At 37.9% G+C, this 21,356-nt stretch overlaps 2 protein-coding genes across 2 annotated transcripts in view; one reads left to right on the top strand and one right to left on the bottom strand.

Annotated features, from left to right (window-relative positions):
* Positions 1–5,928: 5,928 nt before the first annotated feature.
* LOC140695741 (uncharacterized) lies at positions 5,929–9,127 on the bottom strand. The gene is made up of 2 exons (XM_072958934.1): positions 8,371–9,127; positions 5,929–6,196 (listed from the first exon to the last, which is right to left on the bottom strand). Exon 1 carries the CDS (start codon positions 9,125–9,127, stop codon positions 8,483–8,485), a length of 645 nt encoding a protein of 214 aa, XP_072815035.1. The 3' UTR covers positions 5,929–6,196; positions 8,371–8,482.
* SLC30A5 (solute carrier family 30 member 5) overlaps positions 8,780–21,356 on the top strand; it is a 27,061-nt gene continuing 14,484 nt past the window's right edge. Inside the window, exons 1-4 of the mRNA XM_006197543.4 lie at positions 8,780–8,914; positions 17,007–17,129; positions 18,336–18,402; positions 19,766–19,851. Coding sequence (XP_006197605.2) covers positions 8,829–8,914; positions 17,007–17,129; positions 18,336–18,402; positions 19,766–19,851 — 362 coding nt within the window. The 5' untranslated portion in view covers positions 8,780–8,828. The remainder of the gene's footprint in view (positions 8,915–17,006; positions 17,130–18,335; positions 18,403–19,765; positions 19,852–21,356) is intronic.

Below are 21,356 nucleotides of genomic sequence, written 5' to 3'. Positions count from 1 at the left end.
GGTGCAGTGGAATAGAACAGATAATGATGAGGCTGGATAGAAAGGGAAGGATAAGACCAAATTAAGGAGAGAAGAGAGGGATTGAAACTGATACAGGTTGGCAAGGAAACCCAAGGGAATTAGCCACCAAATGTCCCTGATTAGGGGGATGGTGTGATGAAATGGAGATCTGCCACAGTGATTCTGCCAGAACGTGTCAGCACAACAGTCCAGCCCTAACTGACACCACATGACCCTCCTTCAGCCACACTTGGGAGAGTCTGACTTTGCTGACTTCTTCCTTACCTAGTTTTCACCAACCACACAGCCATCATGAGTAAATCAAGGTGAAAGACCAATGAGGGCAGCAGCAAGTGATGGACCAGAAGATACAGAGACAGTGTAAAAACTGTACCTGAACACAGTCCAGGCAAGTAACCCAAAGGTGGAATCAAAGTCAAAGGAATTTCCTTAATATTGTTAGTTCACAAATTTATTTTTATTATCAGTAAAAGATAATTCCCTTAAGAAAAAAACGAGAAAGATCAGAAAACAATTTCCAAACACTTGAAAATGAGGCAGGAAAACCAAGAAATATGTCAACAGATATTCAAACTCAATGGTTTAAAAAGATTGTTTTAATTAAAATAGCAATGATATACAATTTCTTAGCCCGTAAAATTGTCCAAAATCTTTGTCCTTTTATTTTATTTTACTTTGGGGTATCAAAAATGCATTCCTCACTTTTATATAATAGCTTTATTGAATGTAATTCACATACCATTCAATTCACCTAAAGGATACAGCTCAGTAGTTTCAAGTCTATTCACAGAATTGTGCAACCATTACCACAATCAATTTTTTTTTAATTAAAAGATCTTTTTCATTGGGGGAGGTAATTCCGTGTTTTTTGGTTGGTTGGCTGGTTGGTTGGTTTTTCAATGGAGGTACTGAGGACTGAATCTAGGACCTCGTGCATACTAAGCATGCAGTCTATCACTGAGCTATATACCCTCCCCCCACAATCAATTTTAGAACATTTTTATTCCCCCATTAACAGTCACTCCCCTTTTTCCAACTCCTCTCCCTTCCCTCTCCTCCCCAGCCCCACTACCTTAGGCAGTCACTGACCTATTTTAGGTAGAGATTTGCCTGTTGTGGACATTACGTATAAATGGAATCATACAAGACATTCTTTTTTGTGATTGACTTCTTTTACTTCGCATGTTTTCAAGGTTCATCCATGTTGTAGGTGTATACAAGTCTCTTACCAGATATATGTTTTGTAAATATTCTCTCCCGTTCTCTGCATTGTCTTTTCGCTTTCTTGATGGTATCCTTTGAAGCACAGACGTTTTTAATTTTGGTGAAGTCTAATTTATCTTTTTCTTTTGTTGCTTGTGCTTGTAATGTTACATCTAAGAAATCGTTGCCTAATCCAAGCTCACAAAGATTTATACCTATGTTTTATTCTAGCAGTTTTATAACTTCAGCTCCTAAATTTAAGTCTACATTAGGGGTTAATTTTTGCCTGTGGTTTGAGCTGGAGTTCCATCCTCATTCTTTTGCATATGGATATCCAGAATATGGCCCCCAAATGTAAATAGTACAGAAACATGGACAGTGAAAATCAAACCTCCTTCACTTTGACTTTCTCTCACAGTTACTTCTTTCCTTTTATCCCTCCAGACATGTTCTCTGTATTCACATAAATGAATAAATCCTTATTTTTTTAACAAAAATAAAAGCGTAAGACAACCCACTGTTCTGCTTCTTGTTTTTCTATTAACTACAAATACACCTACTTCACTTAACTGCATAATATTCCCCTGAATTAACAGACCAGTATTAGGAATAATTTCACTAGCTGTTTAGCATTGGGCATGTTACTTAAGCTTTCTGTGCCTCAGTTTCCTTACTAATAGTACTATCTCATAGAGTTGTTGTGAGGATTCAATTAAGCATTACATATAAAGTTACTTAAAAGAGTGCTTTAGATCTTATAAAAGCTAAAGAAATATTATTTATTATTAGCACATATTATAGTCTTTTGCTAACAATTATTGCTGCAATTAACATCCCTATTTTTGTGTCTTTGGACATTTGCACAATGTAGCTATAAGTTAAATTCCTAGATCAAGTACCTTTTAAATTTTGATATTGCAAAATTGCCCTTGAGGGAAGTTATATGAACTTACAATTCTACCAACAAGGCATGAACTCCCATTTTTTCATACCCTTTACAACAGTGTATCATGAATTTTTTAAATTAAATTATAAATAATATTACTTTTGTGAGAAAGATGTGTCAAGAATGGTGAAGGGGACTAGGATTTTACCTTGCTGGCAAGCTCACAATAAGCCTGACAGTCTCCTGGAAGCTGGCAGAAGGTACAAGACTCCTGGGTTAGAAACAGAAGACTCTGTTACTCATGCAGGCAGCATGAACCTCATGTTTGCATCACTTTGCCTTACCTCCTCCACCCCCAAACCCCATGGAGGTGATGCATGGCAGCCTAGGTAGATGCTAAGCATGCAACTAAGGGTTTAGAAAACCCCAGTCTTTTAAAGGGGAAGCTAGCAAATCCGCCCAACCTTTGTCCTAGAGGGAGGCATTATCTTTATTACCCTGATCAGCAAACAAATCTTCCCTCTGTTCCAAAGGGAGGTATTATCTCTATCTTCCAAGGCTGTTTGCTGTACAAACATTTTTGAAAATACAGTCTGGAGCAAAAACTGTCAGTGCTTCTGCTTGGAAGACATGCAGAAACTCAAGAGACCCAGAAAGAATTGTCATTGAACAAGTTTCTTCTTTTCAGTTTATTCTCCACAGTATGTTGCTACCAGCTGAATTTCTAATCAGTTCCATCACAAATTCTGATCTGCTAGTTGAAAAAGTCTAAACATGAACTATTTCCCTTCATCTCCTCATTTGCATCCTCCTGGTCATTCCTGTAGCTAACTAGCGCTTTTAATGTTTTAACTGCCCATGTTTAATGTCTGCGAAAGAGATTACACACATTATAGTCCGTAACTGCTAAGAGTGCAAACCCTTAAAACTATTCAGCGCTTCCCTTTATAGTTTTGCTGTTGTACTGTGGAGCCAGCATCTCCCGGAGAATTCCAGAGCACACACACATTCAGTCTTCTTCCTACCTGGTCAGGATGGATATCAAATTATTGAGCATCGTCTCATTTTACTTTTCTGCTTTCAAAGAGAGTATAAGAATATATAGTTGGCATTAAGTGAAGTCATCTGATGAGTTTGGGGTAGCTTTCTCCACTAAAGTGTAGCATTTTAGGAGTTGATTTTATGAGCATCATACTGTTCCTCAATCTGAAATAAAATGCGCTTACAAAATCTATGAGCCGCTTATTGTTACGGAAGTTTTTCTGCCATATCATCTGTACTATTCAGAGATTTAATTACAAGCAACAACTTCCACTCCGACTAGTTCTTGCAAGATTAATTGAAGGATACTGGGTAAATCACAGAACCTCTTGGAGGACGAGCAATCAGGCTCTGGAAGCTGGGCAGCCAAAAACAAGGTCCAACTGTGCCATGCAGGCCACTCTGCCAAAAACACTGCTGCCACTGTCACTTAGTACCAATGATCCCCAGAAATAGACACCAGAAGCTCTGCCACTGCTATTTCAAAGGACTGGATGCCTTTTCCAGAGTAGAAAAATCAGTGTCCCCTCTTGCCGCCTCCTCAGCTGAAGTCAGGTCATGCCTGGATACATCTCATTGGTGAAATCCAGGTCACATGCCCGAAACCCCAGCTGCAAGGAAGTCTGGGAATGGGAGCTTTCTGGTTTCAGCCTTGGGAAGTTAGAACATATAATGTGGGAAGTGACCAAAATATATGTAGTCTTGTAGCGGACATTATCATTGGTAAGTCCTTTGCCCATATCCTCTCCTTCCTTCCCTTTCCCATTTTTACACATGCCTGGAGCACTCCTAACAGCCAACATCTTTGTCTCTTTGTCGGAGAACTACTCTCAAAATAGTCTAATTCCCTTATGCTATGGTCTGAATGTTTGGGTCTCTGCCAAAATTCATATGCTGAAATCCTAAACCCCAACATGATGGTATTAAGAGGTCGGACTTAGGGAGGTTATTAGGTCATCCCTGGGATCAGTACCCTTATAGAAAAGACCCCAGATTGTTACTCGCCCCTTCTACCATGGGGGGACACAGAGCAGAAAGGCACTGTCTGTAAACTCGGAAGTAGGCTCTCACCAGACACCAAATCTGCCAGCACCTTGATCTTGGACTGTGAGAAATAAATGTCTGTTGTCTATAATCCATTGAGTTTAGTATTTTTGTTACAGCAGCCTAGATGGACTAAAACATCATATGCTGGATCAGGACCCTCTGACATGTGACATTTACAGTATCCAAGCTCCCCAGTGGGACGTTCCGGGATATCACACCCACGCTGATACCTTTCTTTCCTGTCCCACTTTCCTACACTCCTACCAGTTTTTCCTGGGAACTCTTACTTTCGCACAAATCCTCATCTCGGAATTTGTTGCCAGGAAATTCAAGTACCTAGACATGAATGTAGCACATGATAAGCACAACAAATATTTATTAGAAGGAAAGCAAACACTAAGTGGCTACTCATGACAATGCCCACCATACTCTCTGATCCAGATTCCTGGAGGTGGCTTACAAAACAGGCCCTCCCCATCTGGTTCTCTTACATCCTTGGAACAGTCATCATTCATGTAATCAGTGAGAGAGCAGCAAAACAGCTGTCCCTGAGGAGCATTTTGCCCAGTTAGTGGGGAGTCTTGCCTTACTGATTATATAATTTTGGACAATTTACTTAACCTTTTTTGGGAGCCAGGTTTTTCACCCTCAGGGAAGACAGGTACAAACACAGAAAGGGGAAAGGCTAGGATAAAACATCTAAGGTTGGATTGTAGTTGGAGGTATCAGCATGAATTCTTGGTTTCTGATAGAGAAGTAGAAAGACGTATCTATGTATGTACACACACACACATAGCTAGCTATGTGCATATGTGCATATATAATTCCCAACTTTGTCCACTGAGAGGTCAAAGAAGCTATGAGTACCCCAGCAGCAATGTGATACCCAACACCTAGACCTTGGTTTCTAAATACCATTCTCCTCAAAAGAAACCAGAGCTCCTTGGAGAAATGGCTAATTCCAGAGCTAAGGCAGGGGAAGTGTATAATAAATCTGGAACACTTTGTACCAGAAACTATGGAAATTCTGAAAGGATGAAAGGAATATGTCAAAATGGCATAGGACTCAGCCAAAGGATTCCCACTGGCTAAATTTGGGACAATTTTAGCTTCAAAAGAGTGATGCTAATTGATTATATTCCATTGAATAAAATAGGAACCCATGAGCTTAGATAGATAGATAGATAGATAGATAGATAGATAGATAGATAGATAAAGTTGAGAGACAGCAGTAGGTCAGCCAAAACATGTACAAGAGATGATAGAAGGGATGATATGCATTTGGAAAACTTTATAGTAATAATTGTTTGGGTCAAAGAGCAAAAATGGATATTAATACCAATGAGTGACAGCATGATCAGAATCAGAATCTTGACATGGTCTCAAAGCATCTCCAGACAAAATACTTATTCATTAACATTACATTGCAAAATCTAGCAGATGTCTTCTTCTTACCAAATGATAAAAGTTAACTTTACCAGTTACAAGACAAATCATCATCATGTGCTTTCTGATGTGATGCACCGAGAGGAATACAGAATCACTTCTGTGGCATTCCTGCCAAAAATGCATACCTAGAATCCAATCATGAGGAAACATCAGACAAACACAAACTGACAGACATTCTGCAAAGTGACTGTACAATTCACTTCAAAAATGTCAAGGTCATGAAAAAAAGGAGAGACCAACTGTTTCAAATAAAAGAAAACTAATGAGACATGACAATTAAATGCAATACATGATCTTGGATTGAATCCTGGACCTATAAAAGTCTTTATTAGGAAAAAAATGTAAGTTATTTCTCAAGGACCATTTTAGCTCCAGATGTCTCCATGAGGTTTATTGTGGCTTTTGTTGGACTGCACCATTTCTCAACTTCTTCTGCCCAGTTATGTTTCCTTTCCTTCCCTTTTACTGTTGCTGGTCCCCGAAGCACTCCTTAATGAATATCCTGCACACCAAACTCCATCTCAGAGTCTGCTTCCTAGAGAACTCAACCTGTAACAAGAAGAGTGAGTAGGATCTTAAGCAAGGTTGAGATGGGATGTATTCTACACATGGAAACTAGTCTCAGAAAAGTCTTGTATTCGACAATAAATAGCATAATTGAGGAGCAAAATGAATGACGAACTCAGAGAGCAGAAGACAGTTTAATGTGAGATGAAGCTGAAAAGATACATTAGGGAAAGCCCACAAAGGATGTTGTTAGCCGTTTTAATGATTTGAGCTTGTCTTAAGAGGAATGGAAAGCCACTGGAGGGCTAAGAGTAGAGTGCAGTGGGGCAGGCAGTGCATGATAAGATTTGCAACTGGAATAGATTACTATTATCGCAGAATGTGGAAAAAAGTTTGTAGAAAAGGGAAAGAGTGAACTTGGAAGGACTAGTAAGGAGATTACTGTAGTGGTCTAAACAAAAGATGACGGTCACCTAGACTAGATGGTGGTGATAAAGAGGGGAAGCTTTGGATAGATTCAAGAAATACTAAGAAGGTAAAAAATGTCATGACTTGGTGATCGACTGTATATAGATCATAAAGAAGGGGAGGTGTTAAGGATGCTACCTGAGTTTTTGGTTTGCTAAACTGAATAAATGGTGCCAACCAAGGAGGTAACAAACATTGGAAGAGGATCAGGTTTAGGGGAAAGATCATGAGTTTTGGACATAAGGAATGCGAGTTTCCTTTAACAGTAAATGTGGGGTTCTGGAAACCAAGGAGAGAGGTTTAAAGGAGGAGGAAGAGATCAAGTACATTGAATGCTCTAGAGAGGTCAGATAATACATGGCTCAAAAACATCCATGAGAGAGCTGCTTCAGAGGAATGATGAACGTAGAAGCCAGGTTGCAATGAGTTGAGAAGTGAGTAGGAGGAAAGAAAACAGACACTTTTCCTTCCACCACAAAAAAACAGGAAACATATTAGCCTAAAAGTGTTGTAATTCTAATCAAATAAGAAATATCAACTGAATTCAGGCTCCACTTGGAATAAAACTTAACCTCCATGAATGCATGTCATTTTACTTAGTCCTCTGAATTTCAAAGGAATGAGTTAGCTCTAGAAAAACACAATAATTGTTACTGCTGCCATTCGGATTACAAAATAATAATTCTGCAAAGAAATTGCTACCCAAAAAAATGCTACAAAAAAGGCAACTTCAAGAAAGTGAAGCCAGAATGTCATTTTTTGCTGGGCTTTACCTGATCTCCCCAACACTTGAGTCAACAATTATCACCTAATGCAGGCAAAAGATGTGGACATTTTTGTACAAATTTACTAATAAACATAACACTATGAAATATCCTGAAATTAAAACCCCAAAACACTGATGGAATATTGTTATCTTCGCTGTCTTATTTGCCTCAAACAGGAAAATATGCATCTTCAGCTTCTAAAGTTCATGCCTTCCTCCGTGTTCTGCACATGGGATACATCTTCCCACAATGCTTTTCTCCTATATCCAAAACCTTATCCAAGTTCCAAGTCAGGTTCTATCAGTGAGATACCCATATCATGCCTTATTCAGGAAACCTTAGCATTTGTGCCTTTAACTTGTAATGTCGCTAACCAGGTCTTGCTCTCAAATTGCTTAAATATTTTCCTCAATAGATTATGAAGTATCTAGCCCCCCGTGATTCCCCATACTCTTATATGTTACTAAGACTCTCTATGAATTCAAATTAAATGGAGTATTGTAAACAAATCTATACACTTCTCATAACCCCATTTTTATCTCCAAATCCCAGTCCTCAAATTTCCCTGTAATAATAATAGCTAACATTTACTGATTACTATACACCATTCACTGTCATGGACACTTCCCACGTATTAATACATATAATCCCCCCCAAGAACCCTATGATATAGATATTACTATTCTTACTTTGCTGATAAGAAAATTGAGGTACAAAAAGGCCAAGTGACACAATTAGTAAGAAGCAGAATTGGGATTCAATCCAAAACAAACACTGGAGCCCACATTCCGAACAATTAAGCAACAGGAGACAAAAAACAAAACCTAATAAGACCTAGCCCTACCTGCCTAGATTTACTGATGTGCCAGGATTAAGTTAGCACAGTTGGGAGCCAGAAGTTAAAAGAAATTCTATTCAATTTTATCACACGTTGTGCATTTTCTACGCTCCCCTTCTCGGCGCCAGTAGAACCCCCCGTACCCTTGATGGCCTATAGGTGGCGCTGCAGGGTCAGGCTAGTGCTCAAGCCGGGTCAGTGGAAGGGGCTGATAGAGGGCGAATGTTCGATCCGTAGCCCCGTGGTAGGAGGAGCCTAAGGAAGGGGAAGAGACGGCCAGTGTTGTGTTGTGCGCATGCGCAGGGTCAGGCACTCCCGGGAGAGTGAGGGCTGCTGGGCCTGATGACGTGGCCTGGCGGCGTCCGCTCTGGTGAGACTCCAGGGAACCCGGCGCCGCCGGAACTGTCCGCGGCCTAGTCCCGACGCGCGTGTGCTTGTGAGCCGGAGCCGGGGACAGCGGCAGCGGCGGCCCGGCATGAGGGGACCCGACGGGGCCGCTGCCATGGGGGAGTGACGCGCCTGCGCCCGCTCTTCCGCGGCCGCGGAGAGACATGAGGAGACCCCGCGGCGGGGGCAGCGGCGGCGGCTCCTGATCCCCGAGATGGAGGAGAAATACGGCGGGGACGTGCTAGCCGGCCCCGGCGGCGGCGGCGGCGGCCTCGGGCCGGTGGACGTGCCCAGCGCTCGGTAAGGGACGGATCGGGCTCCCGCCTTCGGATCTCGCTCCTCGGCCGCCCGGACGCACCTTCCGCGGCCGTTGCCCGGATCGCCCCGGTTGCGCGCGGGGACCGGCGTCCCTCCGGTCCCGCTGACAGTCCGGAACGCGCTCGTGGGTTCAGCACGCTCCGCGGAGCCCTCCGTCCTCTCTCCCGCGGCTCCCAGGCCGCCGCTAGCTTTCATTGGCTCCGCGGTTACCCGCTGCAGAATGAATGCTCTGAAATCCAGGAAGGTTCTGCTAGAGTTTCTGGTTTTCGGGGCAGACCGTTAACCTTAGAACCGCCAGCCAATTCACGTGAGAGGTTTTTCTAACCTATGAGGAGCATTTCTGTTGGCTCTTTCTCCCTGAGATAGTAGTTTGATGATACTTAACCTTTCTGACGTCTGCCTGCATAAGTTAGAGGAAGGGTCACCATCATCTCTTCAGCCGAAGAAACCAAAGTACAAACAGATGAACTTTGATGTTCAGGTTTACCCTGCACATAGAGAATTCAGCCTGTCATTTAGTTTTCTTTTCCTTTCTTGGCATATTTTATTTTTTACTAAATAAATGTCTGTTCACTGTCAAAAGTTCAAACAGTACGGAAATTCACAGAGTAAAAAGGAAAAATTCCCCTTAACTTTCCCCGCAGTGCTCCCACTAACTCCCAAGAGGTAAGTACAGTGACCACTTTCCAATGTGTCCTTCTTGACCTGTCCTAGCTTCTGAAGTAGTGTCAAAGATGCGTAAAATATGGCTCAACAGTTTGGTTGGGACTGGTTTTCACTGACTTTTTTTTAAATGAGGTTAAATTTTTCTGTTTTTTTTTTTTTTCCTTACTCTTGAATACCTCCTTTGAGACTTAGAGATCCTTTTGATGAATTCTTTGGAACTGTAGAAATAGCATTACTAACAATTTTTTGTGTGTGAAAAGGAAAGAACACATAAAATGCTAAAACAGAATTTAAGTCAGCTGCATTTCTGTAGTACAAGTTGAATTTTATAATCTATTTTGAGCAACTCGGTTTTGTAAGAATCAGCAATCAGGTATTATTTACTGAGACATGACAATTAAATGCAATAGGCAATTCTTTTGTATATTTAATGGAGGGGAAAATGCTATAAAGGACAGTACCATGTCAGATGATAAAATGCAGACTGCAGAACTGCGGGCAATAGATTTGAGTATATTCATGTTAAATTTCCTGTAGTTAACCCTATTGATTTTTATAAGAAAATGTCCATGTTTTAAGAAATACAAGTGTTTAGGGGTAAAGAAGCATGATGTATGTGACTTACTCTTAAATAGTTGAGGAGGACAAATGTTAGCCACTATATATAAAAATAGATTTTAAAAAGTTTCTTCTGTATAGCACAGGGAACTATGTTCAGTATCTTGTAATAACCTTTAATGAAGAAAATAGGAAAATGAATATATGGATGTATATGCATGAATGGGACATTCTGCTGTACATCAGAAACTGACACATTATGATTGACTGTACTTAAATTAAAAAAAAAATACTTGTGGGGGAAAAGTCTGTGTGTATTTAGAGAGAGATAATAAGGCCAGCATGATAATATGTTAACAATTAGAGAATCTAGGTGCAGGGTATTCTATTCTTGCACCTTTTCTGTAAGCTTGTAATTATTTTTAAATAAATAGTTCAAAGTTGTTATTTACTCAAGAGCTTATGATCTTATGTGGTAAACCGTCCTTTGCCATGTTATTTTCGTACTTGCTTAGCAGAGCTGCCCTCCTATTGTAGTTCATTACAGAATCAAATTCAACCCAGGATTGGTTGAATTTTGAATAGATTCCAGGTTGCAAGAGTTTTCCTTTATGTAGATTAAAAATCAAATAGTGGTTATAATGTGCCACAAAAATTAATTGACAAATCCTTTAGTTATGGATGTTTTTATGCCTGAATTCACAAATATGAATTGTTTTAAGTGTTTCTATGTTGGTTTCAATAAGTCCTCTCTGCAGGACAGGCCAGAGGGTGACGGCAGACATTGGTTGAGCACTTCCTGTGTTCCAGGTACTCTGAGTGCAGCATCTCGCTTAATCCTTAAAACAGTGCCACAGACTCAGTAGTTGCGTCCCTTACTTACAAACCAGGAAACTGAGTCATAGAAAGGTTAAATAATTTTCCCAAGGTCACACACCTAATAACTGAACTGGGATTCAGTTACCCTAAGCCCCATGCATAGGTCCTTCTACTCAGTAGACTCTTAAATATTTATAGAATGAATCAAACTTGACTTAACACACACGCACTGATTTTGTTTTTTAACTGGATAACTGTGAGATACTGCAGTGGGCAAAGCCCAAGAAGTAGTTTGAACCCAAAACCAAATTTCAGTAATTCCACGTTTAAAGAACCGGAGATTTTTCTGACCCTTCAAAGAAAAGACCAGTGATACCTTTGATGAGACTAACTAATGGCAAGTAATGATTTATAAGTTGGGGAGGTGGATTGGATCCCCCTAAATTGCCCAAAGGGTCAGTGAGTAGGTCAGAAGCCACTGCCCACATTTAAGAGCCTCCTTTCATCACCCCCTAGCTTTCTTCCAATAGTATATTTCCCTCCACAGCATGAACTTGGAATGTGTACTTCTTAGTATATGGTTACTTGAACTAGCTAGTGTTTTGTCTTTGGCACAACAGGAAGACTTCATTAACTGAGACTTTAAAAATCAAAGTATTCATCTTTTAGCTTAATGTTAAAATAATTTTCCTAATTTAATAATAATAATAACAAGAGCTTCAATATGTATTATATGAAAAGTCATACCAATATCAAAATATGTGTACAATTGTGAATACATGAATGTATCTAAAATACAGGTGTGTCCATACATGGTGATGCAAAGGAAAAGGTTTCGATGTCCCCAGTTGGTCACCTATGAAGAGGAAATTGGGAAAGATTTTATTTAAAACTTTTTTAACAACCAGCTATTCAAGAATTACTTTTATAATCTGTTTCTTAGCAGAAAGAGAATAGTGTCAGAAAGGTCATAATAGTAATATATCATCAAGAAGTATTTTTCGCAATGTTCCATATGACTGAATCTTGCCTTTGAAGCGCCAAATTTTTGAGTTTTGTTAATACTTTAAATAAAAATTATCTAGAAATAATTTTACATATTGCTCCATCTCCTTAAAACAAGTATATTAAATATAATTTACCTTTTTCTTGATGACTTCTGATCATTATGAGCATAATCTTGTGAACTGAGCTTTCTTCAAAAGTTCTTCCTAGTTCTAGTGTCTAGTGCATATGCTGCTCTCTGTATTTTTAAATTCTCCCTCCCTTTCCTTGCTTCATAATTCCTGCTTGGTCTTTTTTTAAAAATTGAAGTATAGTTGATTTACAGTGTTGTGTTAATTTCAGGTGTACAGCAAAGTGATTTAGTTAAAACATATATATGTTCTTTTCAGGTTCTTTTCCATTATAGTTTATTACGAGGTATTGAATATAGTTCCCTGTGCTGAACAGTAGGACTTTGTTGTTTATCTATTTTTTTTTTACAGTATATATAGTAGTGTGTATCTGTTAATCCCAAACTTCTAATTGATCCTTCCCACCCCTCTTGCCCCTTTGGTAACCACAGATTTGTTTTTTATGTCTATTGAGTCTGTTTCGGTTTTGTAAATAAATTCATTTGTATCATTTTTTTTAATTCCACATATAAATGATATCATATGATATTTGTCTTTGTCTGACTTACTTCACTTAGTATGATAATCTCTAAGTTCATCCATGTTGCTAAACATGGCATTATTCCATTCTTTTTTATAGCTGAGTAATACTCCACCATATACACATACATCTTTATGCAGTCGTCTGTCGATGGACACTTAGGTTGTTTCCATGTCTTGGCTATTGTAAGTAGTGCCACTTTGAACATTGGGGTGTGTTTGTCTTTTTGAATTAGAGTTCCCTTACGATATATGCCCAGGAGTAGGATTGCTAGATCATAGGGTAAGTCTATTTTTAGTTTTTTAAAGAACCTCCATAGTGTTCTCCATAGTGGCTGCACCAATTTACATTCCAGCCAACAGTGAAAGGGGGGGTCCCCTTTTCTCCACATCCTCTCCAGCATTTATTATTTGAAGACTTTTTAATGGTGGCCTGACTAGTGTGAGGTGATAACTCATTACAGTTTTGATTTGCATTTCTCTAATAATTAGTGGATGTTGAGCATCTTTTCACGTGCCTGTTGGCCATCTGTATGTGTTTTTTGGAGAAATGTCTGTTAAGGTCTTATGCCCATTTTTTATTGGGTTTTTCCTACTTAGTCTTTAATATACATGTATGCATCTCAGACTCTGAAGACCTTTGCTTCCCTAGTTAAAATACTTGCTTCCACATCTATTTCTTTAGGACTCTGTTGCTTACCTAGGTCTCATAAATAGTTGTTTCTTGCTTATCTTTCTGAGACCTCAAACTCATTGAGGGCAGGGCCTCTATTAAGCATTTAGTTTCTCGGATGGCACCCAGAAATGCATTTAGTTGTAAGTAACCAAACTAAGAGAACTTTAAACAACTACGGATATATTCTCACATAAAAGAGACCAGAGGTTGCTTGTATTTGTTCAGCCCTTCAGTGGTTTCGCTCTGTACCACATTCTTGGTCTTTGCTCTCTGTCATCCCAAGTATAGCTCTAATAGTCAGGCTAATTATAAAATGGTAACCCTTTTAGAGAATGTGAACACTTAGATAACATTTTTAAGATAAAAGTCCTCCTTTGAAGTCAGAGAGAACGCACAACTAGTTCCAGCTGCCTCGAGCCCTTTTATCAGGAAGAGGGAAGGCTGTTTTACCTGAGGGCCTCTTGAGCCACAAATGGCCCCTGACTCTCTAAGTGAGCAGAGAGTATTTGAAGAATGGCTTCATAGCCCTATGAGGAATGTACTAGGCTCTTCGCTGACATCAGGAATTTCTAGACTGCTGTGATTTTTAATGTACCTCTGTCTGTTTTCCTGGTCTTTGCTTTTTCCCTCTCTGTCTTGTTGACAGTGTTCTTTGTGTCCTTGCTTCTATCCTGCTGCCTTCTTTTCCCACCTAGTAAAGAACTTAAGGAGTAAAGCACTTAAAGTTTTGAACTTCCCTCTCTCTGCTTGATGTCTTTCTTTTCCTTCATTCTACATGCATGGCTGGGTTGATGATAGTTTAAATTGCCAGCAGCTCGCGTGCCAGCTGTGTGCTGTGTTACTGTACTACCTGTATTGCTGTGCTAGGTATTACTGCATCACTCAGTGTAATTGCAGAGTTAGCGCTCTTTCATTTAGTAAACATTTGCTGAGCACGTATTATGCAAGTCCCTGTGTTAAGAACTGAATAAACAAAATGTTTCTAGCTCAAGTAGTACTTTTATTGGCTAGTTATGAATTACTGCCATGACTAGAGTGTTTAATTAGCATTGATATAGTTAAATTTGCTTTAGTTTAAGTGACTTTTTTCTCTCGCTTAAATGGGCCAAAATCTAAATTAATCTTAGGTTTTAATACGCATTTTGTCTTTCATATTTAAAGATGATTTTACTGTTCGTGTGAGCCAGTGTGAATGTATAATTGGGAACAGTTTAGAAGATGGGAACCCTCAAAGCCTTTTGGTTGAACTTTGATTTTCTGTGTGACATATTAAAAGAGCATGCTTAAGAGATGTGGGCTTGATGCTAGCTAACTCTGTGGGCTTCAACTTCCAAGCCTATGACATGAGAGGAATTGGGCTAGATGATCTCTAAGGTGTTTTTCAGCTCTTAATGTTAGTGTTCTATTTTTTCTAGCACACATACATTTACTTTCATACCTAGAAAATTGCTAGAGATTTGGTAGATTTTCCATATTGTCCTTTGTGTTTTCAGCCAGTCTACAGACAATCCAGAAACAAAATACACTTGGTCTCATAAATTTTATTATTTTCTCCATTACTCCCTTTTTCATTGACATATACTCACAGTAAAATGCATAGATTTTAAAGGTACTAATTTGCATTTTTCACAAATGTATACCCATATGACTTTCAGCACAATCAAGCTATAAAACATTTTTATCACCCCAGAAAATCTAGTTGATCTTTTTAACAGAAATTTCAGTGAAGTTTATACTGTTCTACAAGTGAATTAAGTAGGAACTTCTGTGCTTTAGGATTTGACTTTCATTATTCCACAATAACATTTTTATTAGCTTCTTGGTGATTAATGATCACAATGTTAAAACCACCAGATTATGTTCATGATAAAAAAAATCCACTTTGTTCCAAATCTGACTTTATTTAATTTAGTATGATATTACTTGGACTAAAACAGAAAGGAGCCATTCAGATGGTGAAGATGTTGGAACTGCTGAAATTCATTCTTTCAGGGACTGAAATTTATTTTAATAGTTGCATCAAAATCTCCCTAAAATATATATTTTTGTGACTTCCTAATCAGGTTACTGTTTGTTGATTCAGTGCCATGGTACTCAATGATTCACATTCATCAATTTTTATATCATTCTGCATACACTGATACCACTGTGTACCAAATTGTTTTAACTCTACTGTTTGAATGACAGGTTTCCTTTAAACATCCATGTTTATTTTTTTGAATTTTCCTCCCATTGGTAGAGAAATTCCTGCCAGTGTGCTGATCTTGGACATCCCTTGTATCTCCTTTTTAATTTATTAACAACTGTTAGAGGAAAACTTAAAAAGCAGTCTCCTGAATGACTTGCAAAGATAATCTGTTAGGGTAGGGGAAGAAATATTAGAATTTCTCAACTTTTTATCTCATTCTTTTTCATTTCTAATTTGTGTATGTTTTATAATATATAATAATATCAGTACAGTAGTACATGTTTTTTATTTACAAATAAATAATGGGTTTTACCTGCAGAATTGTTTTTATTACTCGACATATATGATTAAAGATGACTACCAGTCTAGAAAACTGAGATGATTTCTTCTCTGTTTTCTAGCTACTTTTTCAGGAGCTCCTTTTTCCTTTCTTTTTATGGCAGCCTAATTTTTTCATGGATGCACTATTCTTTCTTATCAAAGAATATTATGGTTTTTGTTGTTTTCTGCTATTTTCTATGATCTCTATATCTTTTACATTTCTAGGGTTGTTTTTGTTTGGTCTCTTATATTATAGGCTTATCTTAAGGGATTGGTTATCCATATTTGGCCATTCATATTTGAGTGAGCCCTAAAAAGCTGGTTAGAAAACCTGTATGGGGCTTATCCCCTAGTGGGCTTCTCCAAAGAAGGGATCTCCTGCTGGGAGATTGAAGCTTGGCTCTTAGGATGTTAGAGGTAAATGAGGGAACGCAAGTAGGATGTGGTTAAGAAGAGAAACTTCCTTTTAATCTCCATTATTTTCATCCAACACCTCGTCCCTCCTTTCCCCTTTGTCTTATGTCTAGACCTCTCCAGAGGCTAAGCTTCACATGTCCTGTCATGATTGAGGAGGGATGGTTGCCTGGCTGTGCTGGATGGGAATCTGGGGACCTAACTACCTGGAAGACTTCCTAATGGTCCTTCTCTTTTCAGCTCTCCACACCCTTTCTGAGCTGCTCAGATTCCTGAGCCTTTTCAGGACTTCTAGGTCAGGTCATTGACTTAATCTGTGAGTCTCACTGCAGTCACTTAGGAAAAAGAGGCAAACCTAAGGCATTTACCATTCCTCCTTACCTTTCAGTACTGTGGTCTTCTTATTTCATGGCAGATAGAGTTTGGTTTCTGTTTTCATTCTCTTCGTTTGGATTAATTGTTTAAGAAGTACATTATAAAATAGTTGAGGCAACTCAGTTAACCAAGAACATTTTTATTTTAGTTTGACCTTTTTTTAACAGGCTGTGTCTATACATAATATGTTCATAGACATACATTGAAAAGAATCTAGAAGTATATATCATAGTGTTAATAGTAGTTATCACATGGATGGATGGTGAGTTGTTTGAGTTTTTGCTTCATTTTTTGTTTATATTTATGGTTTTACCCCTATTGTATAGTAAGAAAAAAACAAAGATTACAGAATTCCTTGTGATTCCAATGATACTGAAACTTGTTTCTGTTTTTACTTTTCAGATTAACGAAATATATTGTGTTACTGTGTTTCACTAAACTTTTGAAGGCTGTGGGACTTTTTGAATCATATGATCTCCTAAAAGTGGTTCACATTGTTCAGTTCATTTTTATGTTAAAACTTGGGTGAGTATGTGGTTCTTCTTTTCCTTAATGCTTTTTAACTTCTTTGAAAATCCTCTTTAAGCTGAATATCTTTAGGAAATGTTACATAGAATATTTTCTGCAATTTATTCCTCCTGACAGATACATCATAAAATATTTTTTAAAAGAATATCTAAGGTTACAGTAGAGGTACAAAGAGACTGGAAAAAAAAAAAGGATTGTCATACTCTGTTAGCTTGCCAAAATATAGACTTTTACTTTCGTTTGTGTTAATGAGGCTTTTTTTTCAGACTCTGATAACATCTGGCTTAATAACAGGCAGCTGGACTCTCATATCTGCATCAGCATTCAGTCTGTTACAGTATTTCACATGAACCAGCCTCTGAAAAGCTCCACTCTGTACTCCTGAGAGAATAAGAGTGAAAAGGGCAAATAATATCTTAATATGTCTATAAAAATAGTTGGACCTCACAGCTCCCTGAAAGGGTCTCAGGGGCCCTCTGGATTCGCAGACCATATTATTGGTGCAGTCTGGTCTTCCAGCAGGCATAGACTATTACCTGAGACTTATCTTGGCACAAATGTCTCTTATTTTCCAAGTTCAAACATGCTGGGCTGTGTTCACCACAGGTTCCTTTCACAGTACAGGGTCCTCATATGGTATAAATTTTACATTCTGTATATCTTAAGAAATTCTCTCTAAATAAAGCTTCTCTGGACCTTGAGATTGATAGTGACCACCTTCTGTATTAGTAAGAATCTGTTAGACTCCTGGAGGTTTAATTGTAGTAATTATGGGGAGTGATTCTTGACAAGGAGATTTTAAGTACCAGTTGTACATATTTTTATATAACTATTTTGGGAATGTGAAAGATAGGGATATATGATTAGAACTTTATTCATTCCTATTTCAAAATTTGTTATTACTAAATTTTGGAGAATATAGAAATTATTTTCTTTGGTATTTCAAAGTGTGAAAAAATATGGAGAATTCTTTTCTCTTGTGGCTTGTAAACCAATTCTGGAGGCAGTTAGCAAAGAAAGAAGAATTTCCAAGGTGTTGCAGTGGAAGCCTTATTAAAATAAGTGTTGTTCTCTGATACTATTTCTTTAGAGTCTGACATACCCTTCAAGTTCTAGTATATTTGTTTAGATGTCTTTACTTAAAGCCACACCTTGTATATAAGATTGATTAATATTGATATATTAATGTTTCATTATTCACAGGACTGCGTTTTTTATGGTTTTGTTTCAAAAGCCTTTTTCTTCTGGGAAAACTATTACCAAACACCAGGTGAGTTTTTTGCAGAATTCTTTTGTCCTAGTAGCTTCTTACCCGGTGGGCCGGGAGACAATGCTCTTTCCTTGATCAGGGTTACTTAATGAATGATTTTAGGTGCACAGCAGAACGCTTCCAAAGTTAGCTTGCTCTTGGCTTAATCGTTTCAGAACTGAGGCTTCAAGAGTAAACTATCAAGTCCTAAGATGATGGAATGTTTAAAATGGAATGTAGAGGAGGGTAGAACATTTTTAAAGCATGCATATAATTATTTTCTTTAATACAGGATCCATACTCTGGAAGAGTTACAAATCCCACATGTAGACATGCCCAAGAGCCTAGTATAAATGTCACTGAGAAGCAGATAAAACATAGAGGTTAAGAATGAGGCCTCTGGAGTCAGACAAATTCATGTTTGTTCTCCTTACTAACACTTACTTTGAGCAATTTACTTAATTCCTCTACCTTCCTTTTCTCACCTGTAAAATGGAGATAACACCTTCCTAATGAAGCTGTGAGGAATAAATGAATTAAAACATGTAAAGTTCTTAAAATAGTAAAATAGTGCCTGGCATACAGAGAATATGCAATACGTATTAGCTGTCACCCTGATCATCATTATTCCCTTTAAGTATCTGAGCTTGAACCTGCATATCAGAAGTGTCCTGCATTCTGCATAATCATCTCACAGTACCACCTCTTTGGACAGTAGTTTTACCCTACTACATGTTTGCTTTATGCCACAACTTAGAAACCTGTGCCATGATTTTTTTTTTTATTAGAATGACAAATTTAAGTACCTCTGTTTCAGAGACCAAAAATTTTTTTTCAAATGAAGAGGGGGAGGATATAACTCAAGTGGTAGAGCACATGCTTAGCATTCACAAGGTCCTGGGTTCAAACCCCAGTACCTCCTCTAAAAGTAAATAAAAATACATAAATAAATAAACCTAGTTACCTTCCCTCCCAAAAAATCAAATGAGATTAATATTTTAAACCCCGTCTTAGTTTTTTTCCCCCTCTTTTCAAGTAATTGAAAAATTGAATATTCCTGCTGAGAAGAATTTAAAGACTAAAACATTGTGTTCCTAGCAAACTTGTGAGAACTAGTATACAAAACAGAGAAAATTGTACTCTGTAGAAAAATACTTCAAGATCTAACATCAGACAAGAATATAGAAAATGGAAAACAATACTATCTTGCAAATCTAGATTTAGTTAAGGGGTCTTAATACTATTTTTCATTTCAAAATATGTAGTTATTTAGCCTTTAAAATATCTGTTACTATCATCTTTCCCTAGGTGTTTTATTTAACATTTTGAGATATTTAGCAAAACGTATGACTGAAATTTTTTATTTTTTTGTTTCCATTTTTAGTGGATCAAAATATTTAAACATGCGGTTGCTGGATGTATCATTTCACTCTTGTGGTTTTTTGGCCTCACTCTTTGTGGACCATTAAGGTAAGTAAAAATGCATATTTTGAATGTTTGTTTGTATTTCTTCACTTTGGATATTAGTTTGTGCCATTATGTTTTATGTCAAATATTTGTGTTTATTATGTACAAATGCTTCTTTCACTTCTGTAACATTGGGTACAACTCAACAAGTATATTTGTACTGAGAGCCTGTTTAGTTTGTGGACTAATTCTTTGGTGAATGCAATTAATATATTGGTCATGACTATCATAGATACTTTACTAGGGTCCAAACAGTTTCAGAAAAATTTTAGCTTCAGTGGCTTTTTTATTATTCATTGGTGATCTCTTTTAGTGGCTGATTTTAGAAACGAAAAATCTGAAATGGCAAATAAAATCAAACAATAAGGAGAAGAGCAAAAACATTTTGAAATGCTTTTATTCCCCACCTACTACTCGGAAAATCCTCTACTACCCACAGAAACTATTTGAAAGATAGGATTATAAACAAATGTCTTGGGAATAGTGTGCCTATCATCAGATTAACTCTCATTTCATATTTCCGTAAATCTATATAGAATGATCTTTTCTTTTTTTAAGAGTGATCTTTTTATGTAAATGGTTCATTTGTGGGGTGGGGAGTGCTTTAGGGTTATTTAATAGGAATTATAACATGTGCAACTGTGCATACGCATTCTTGTAATATTTCTCTGTCTCTAAATGATTATACTTACTGAGTAAATGTGTAAGAAAAAGTACATTGCCATTGATGAAGGGGGAATATGGGGACAAGAAGTAATGAGTAAGATGGAGGATGTTCTAAAGAATCTCACTCCAAATAGTAGGGTGGACAGAGGAGAAAGTCATCATTGGGAAGTGCTTTGTGTAAAGCCCTTTCCCCTCTCTCAACCAATAGAATAGCTCTGGGTTTGGTCCCTGTTGCTTGTTTACCCTGTACTTTGTCAAATGCGAAGTATGTATGATTCCAGTGTCACATCCCTGTCTGTGACAGCAACAGCATCCTGGAGTGGTGGGAAAGCTGGCTGGAATGTCTCAGCTTGGGAAAAGCTCTTTCAGCTTATGCTTGAGTATGACTGAGAGGTAGTATTGCTTATCATCTCTAATATTTTTAATTTCTTATTCATGAAGTGTTGTTTTGGTCTATGTGTGTGTTACTAAATCACTGTCCCTACGTGTTAGGATAAGGAAGGAGAGGGAAAATTGTTGAATTCTTACTTGGCTCTTTCATCATCTGCTTCTGCCCTCATAACCCCTCATACCACCAGCTCCTCTGCCAACAGGGCCCCACTCATTCCTTTACTAAAATCATCATTCAGTTTCTTAATTAGACTCCTTTGGTGTTTCATAGCCTGTCTTATTTTAGGTTAGTAACATTCTGCTGATATATTTATTTTTTAAAATTGTAATCTCCCACATACTAATAGAACTAAAGTTATCATTGCTGTTTTCTCATTACAGACTATTGAGTAATGAGGAAAAATGAAAAATTTTTTAATGAGCAGCTGAAAAATCTGTTGCCATGTAGATCC

This window comes from Vicugna pacos, chromosome 3 (assembly GCF_048564905.1).
Source record: "Vicugna pacos chromosome 3, VicPac4, whole genome shotgun sequence".
Classification (NCBI taxonomy): Eukaryota; Metazoa; Chordata; class Mammalia; order Artiodactyla; family Camelidae; genus Vicugna; species Vicugna pacos.
The sequence above is the reverse complement of the archived record's forward strand: the minus strand, read 5'-3'. Positions and strand labels throughout refer to the sequence as shown.

Coding starts and splice junctions, on each gene's coding strand:
- LOC140695741 (XM_072958934.1), bottom strand. CDS start 9,127: ATGAAAGCTAGCGGCGGCCTGGGAGCCGCGGGAGAGAGGACGGAGGGC.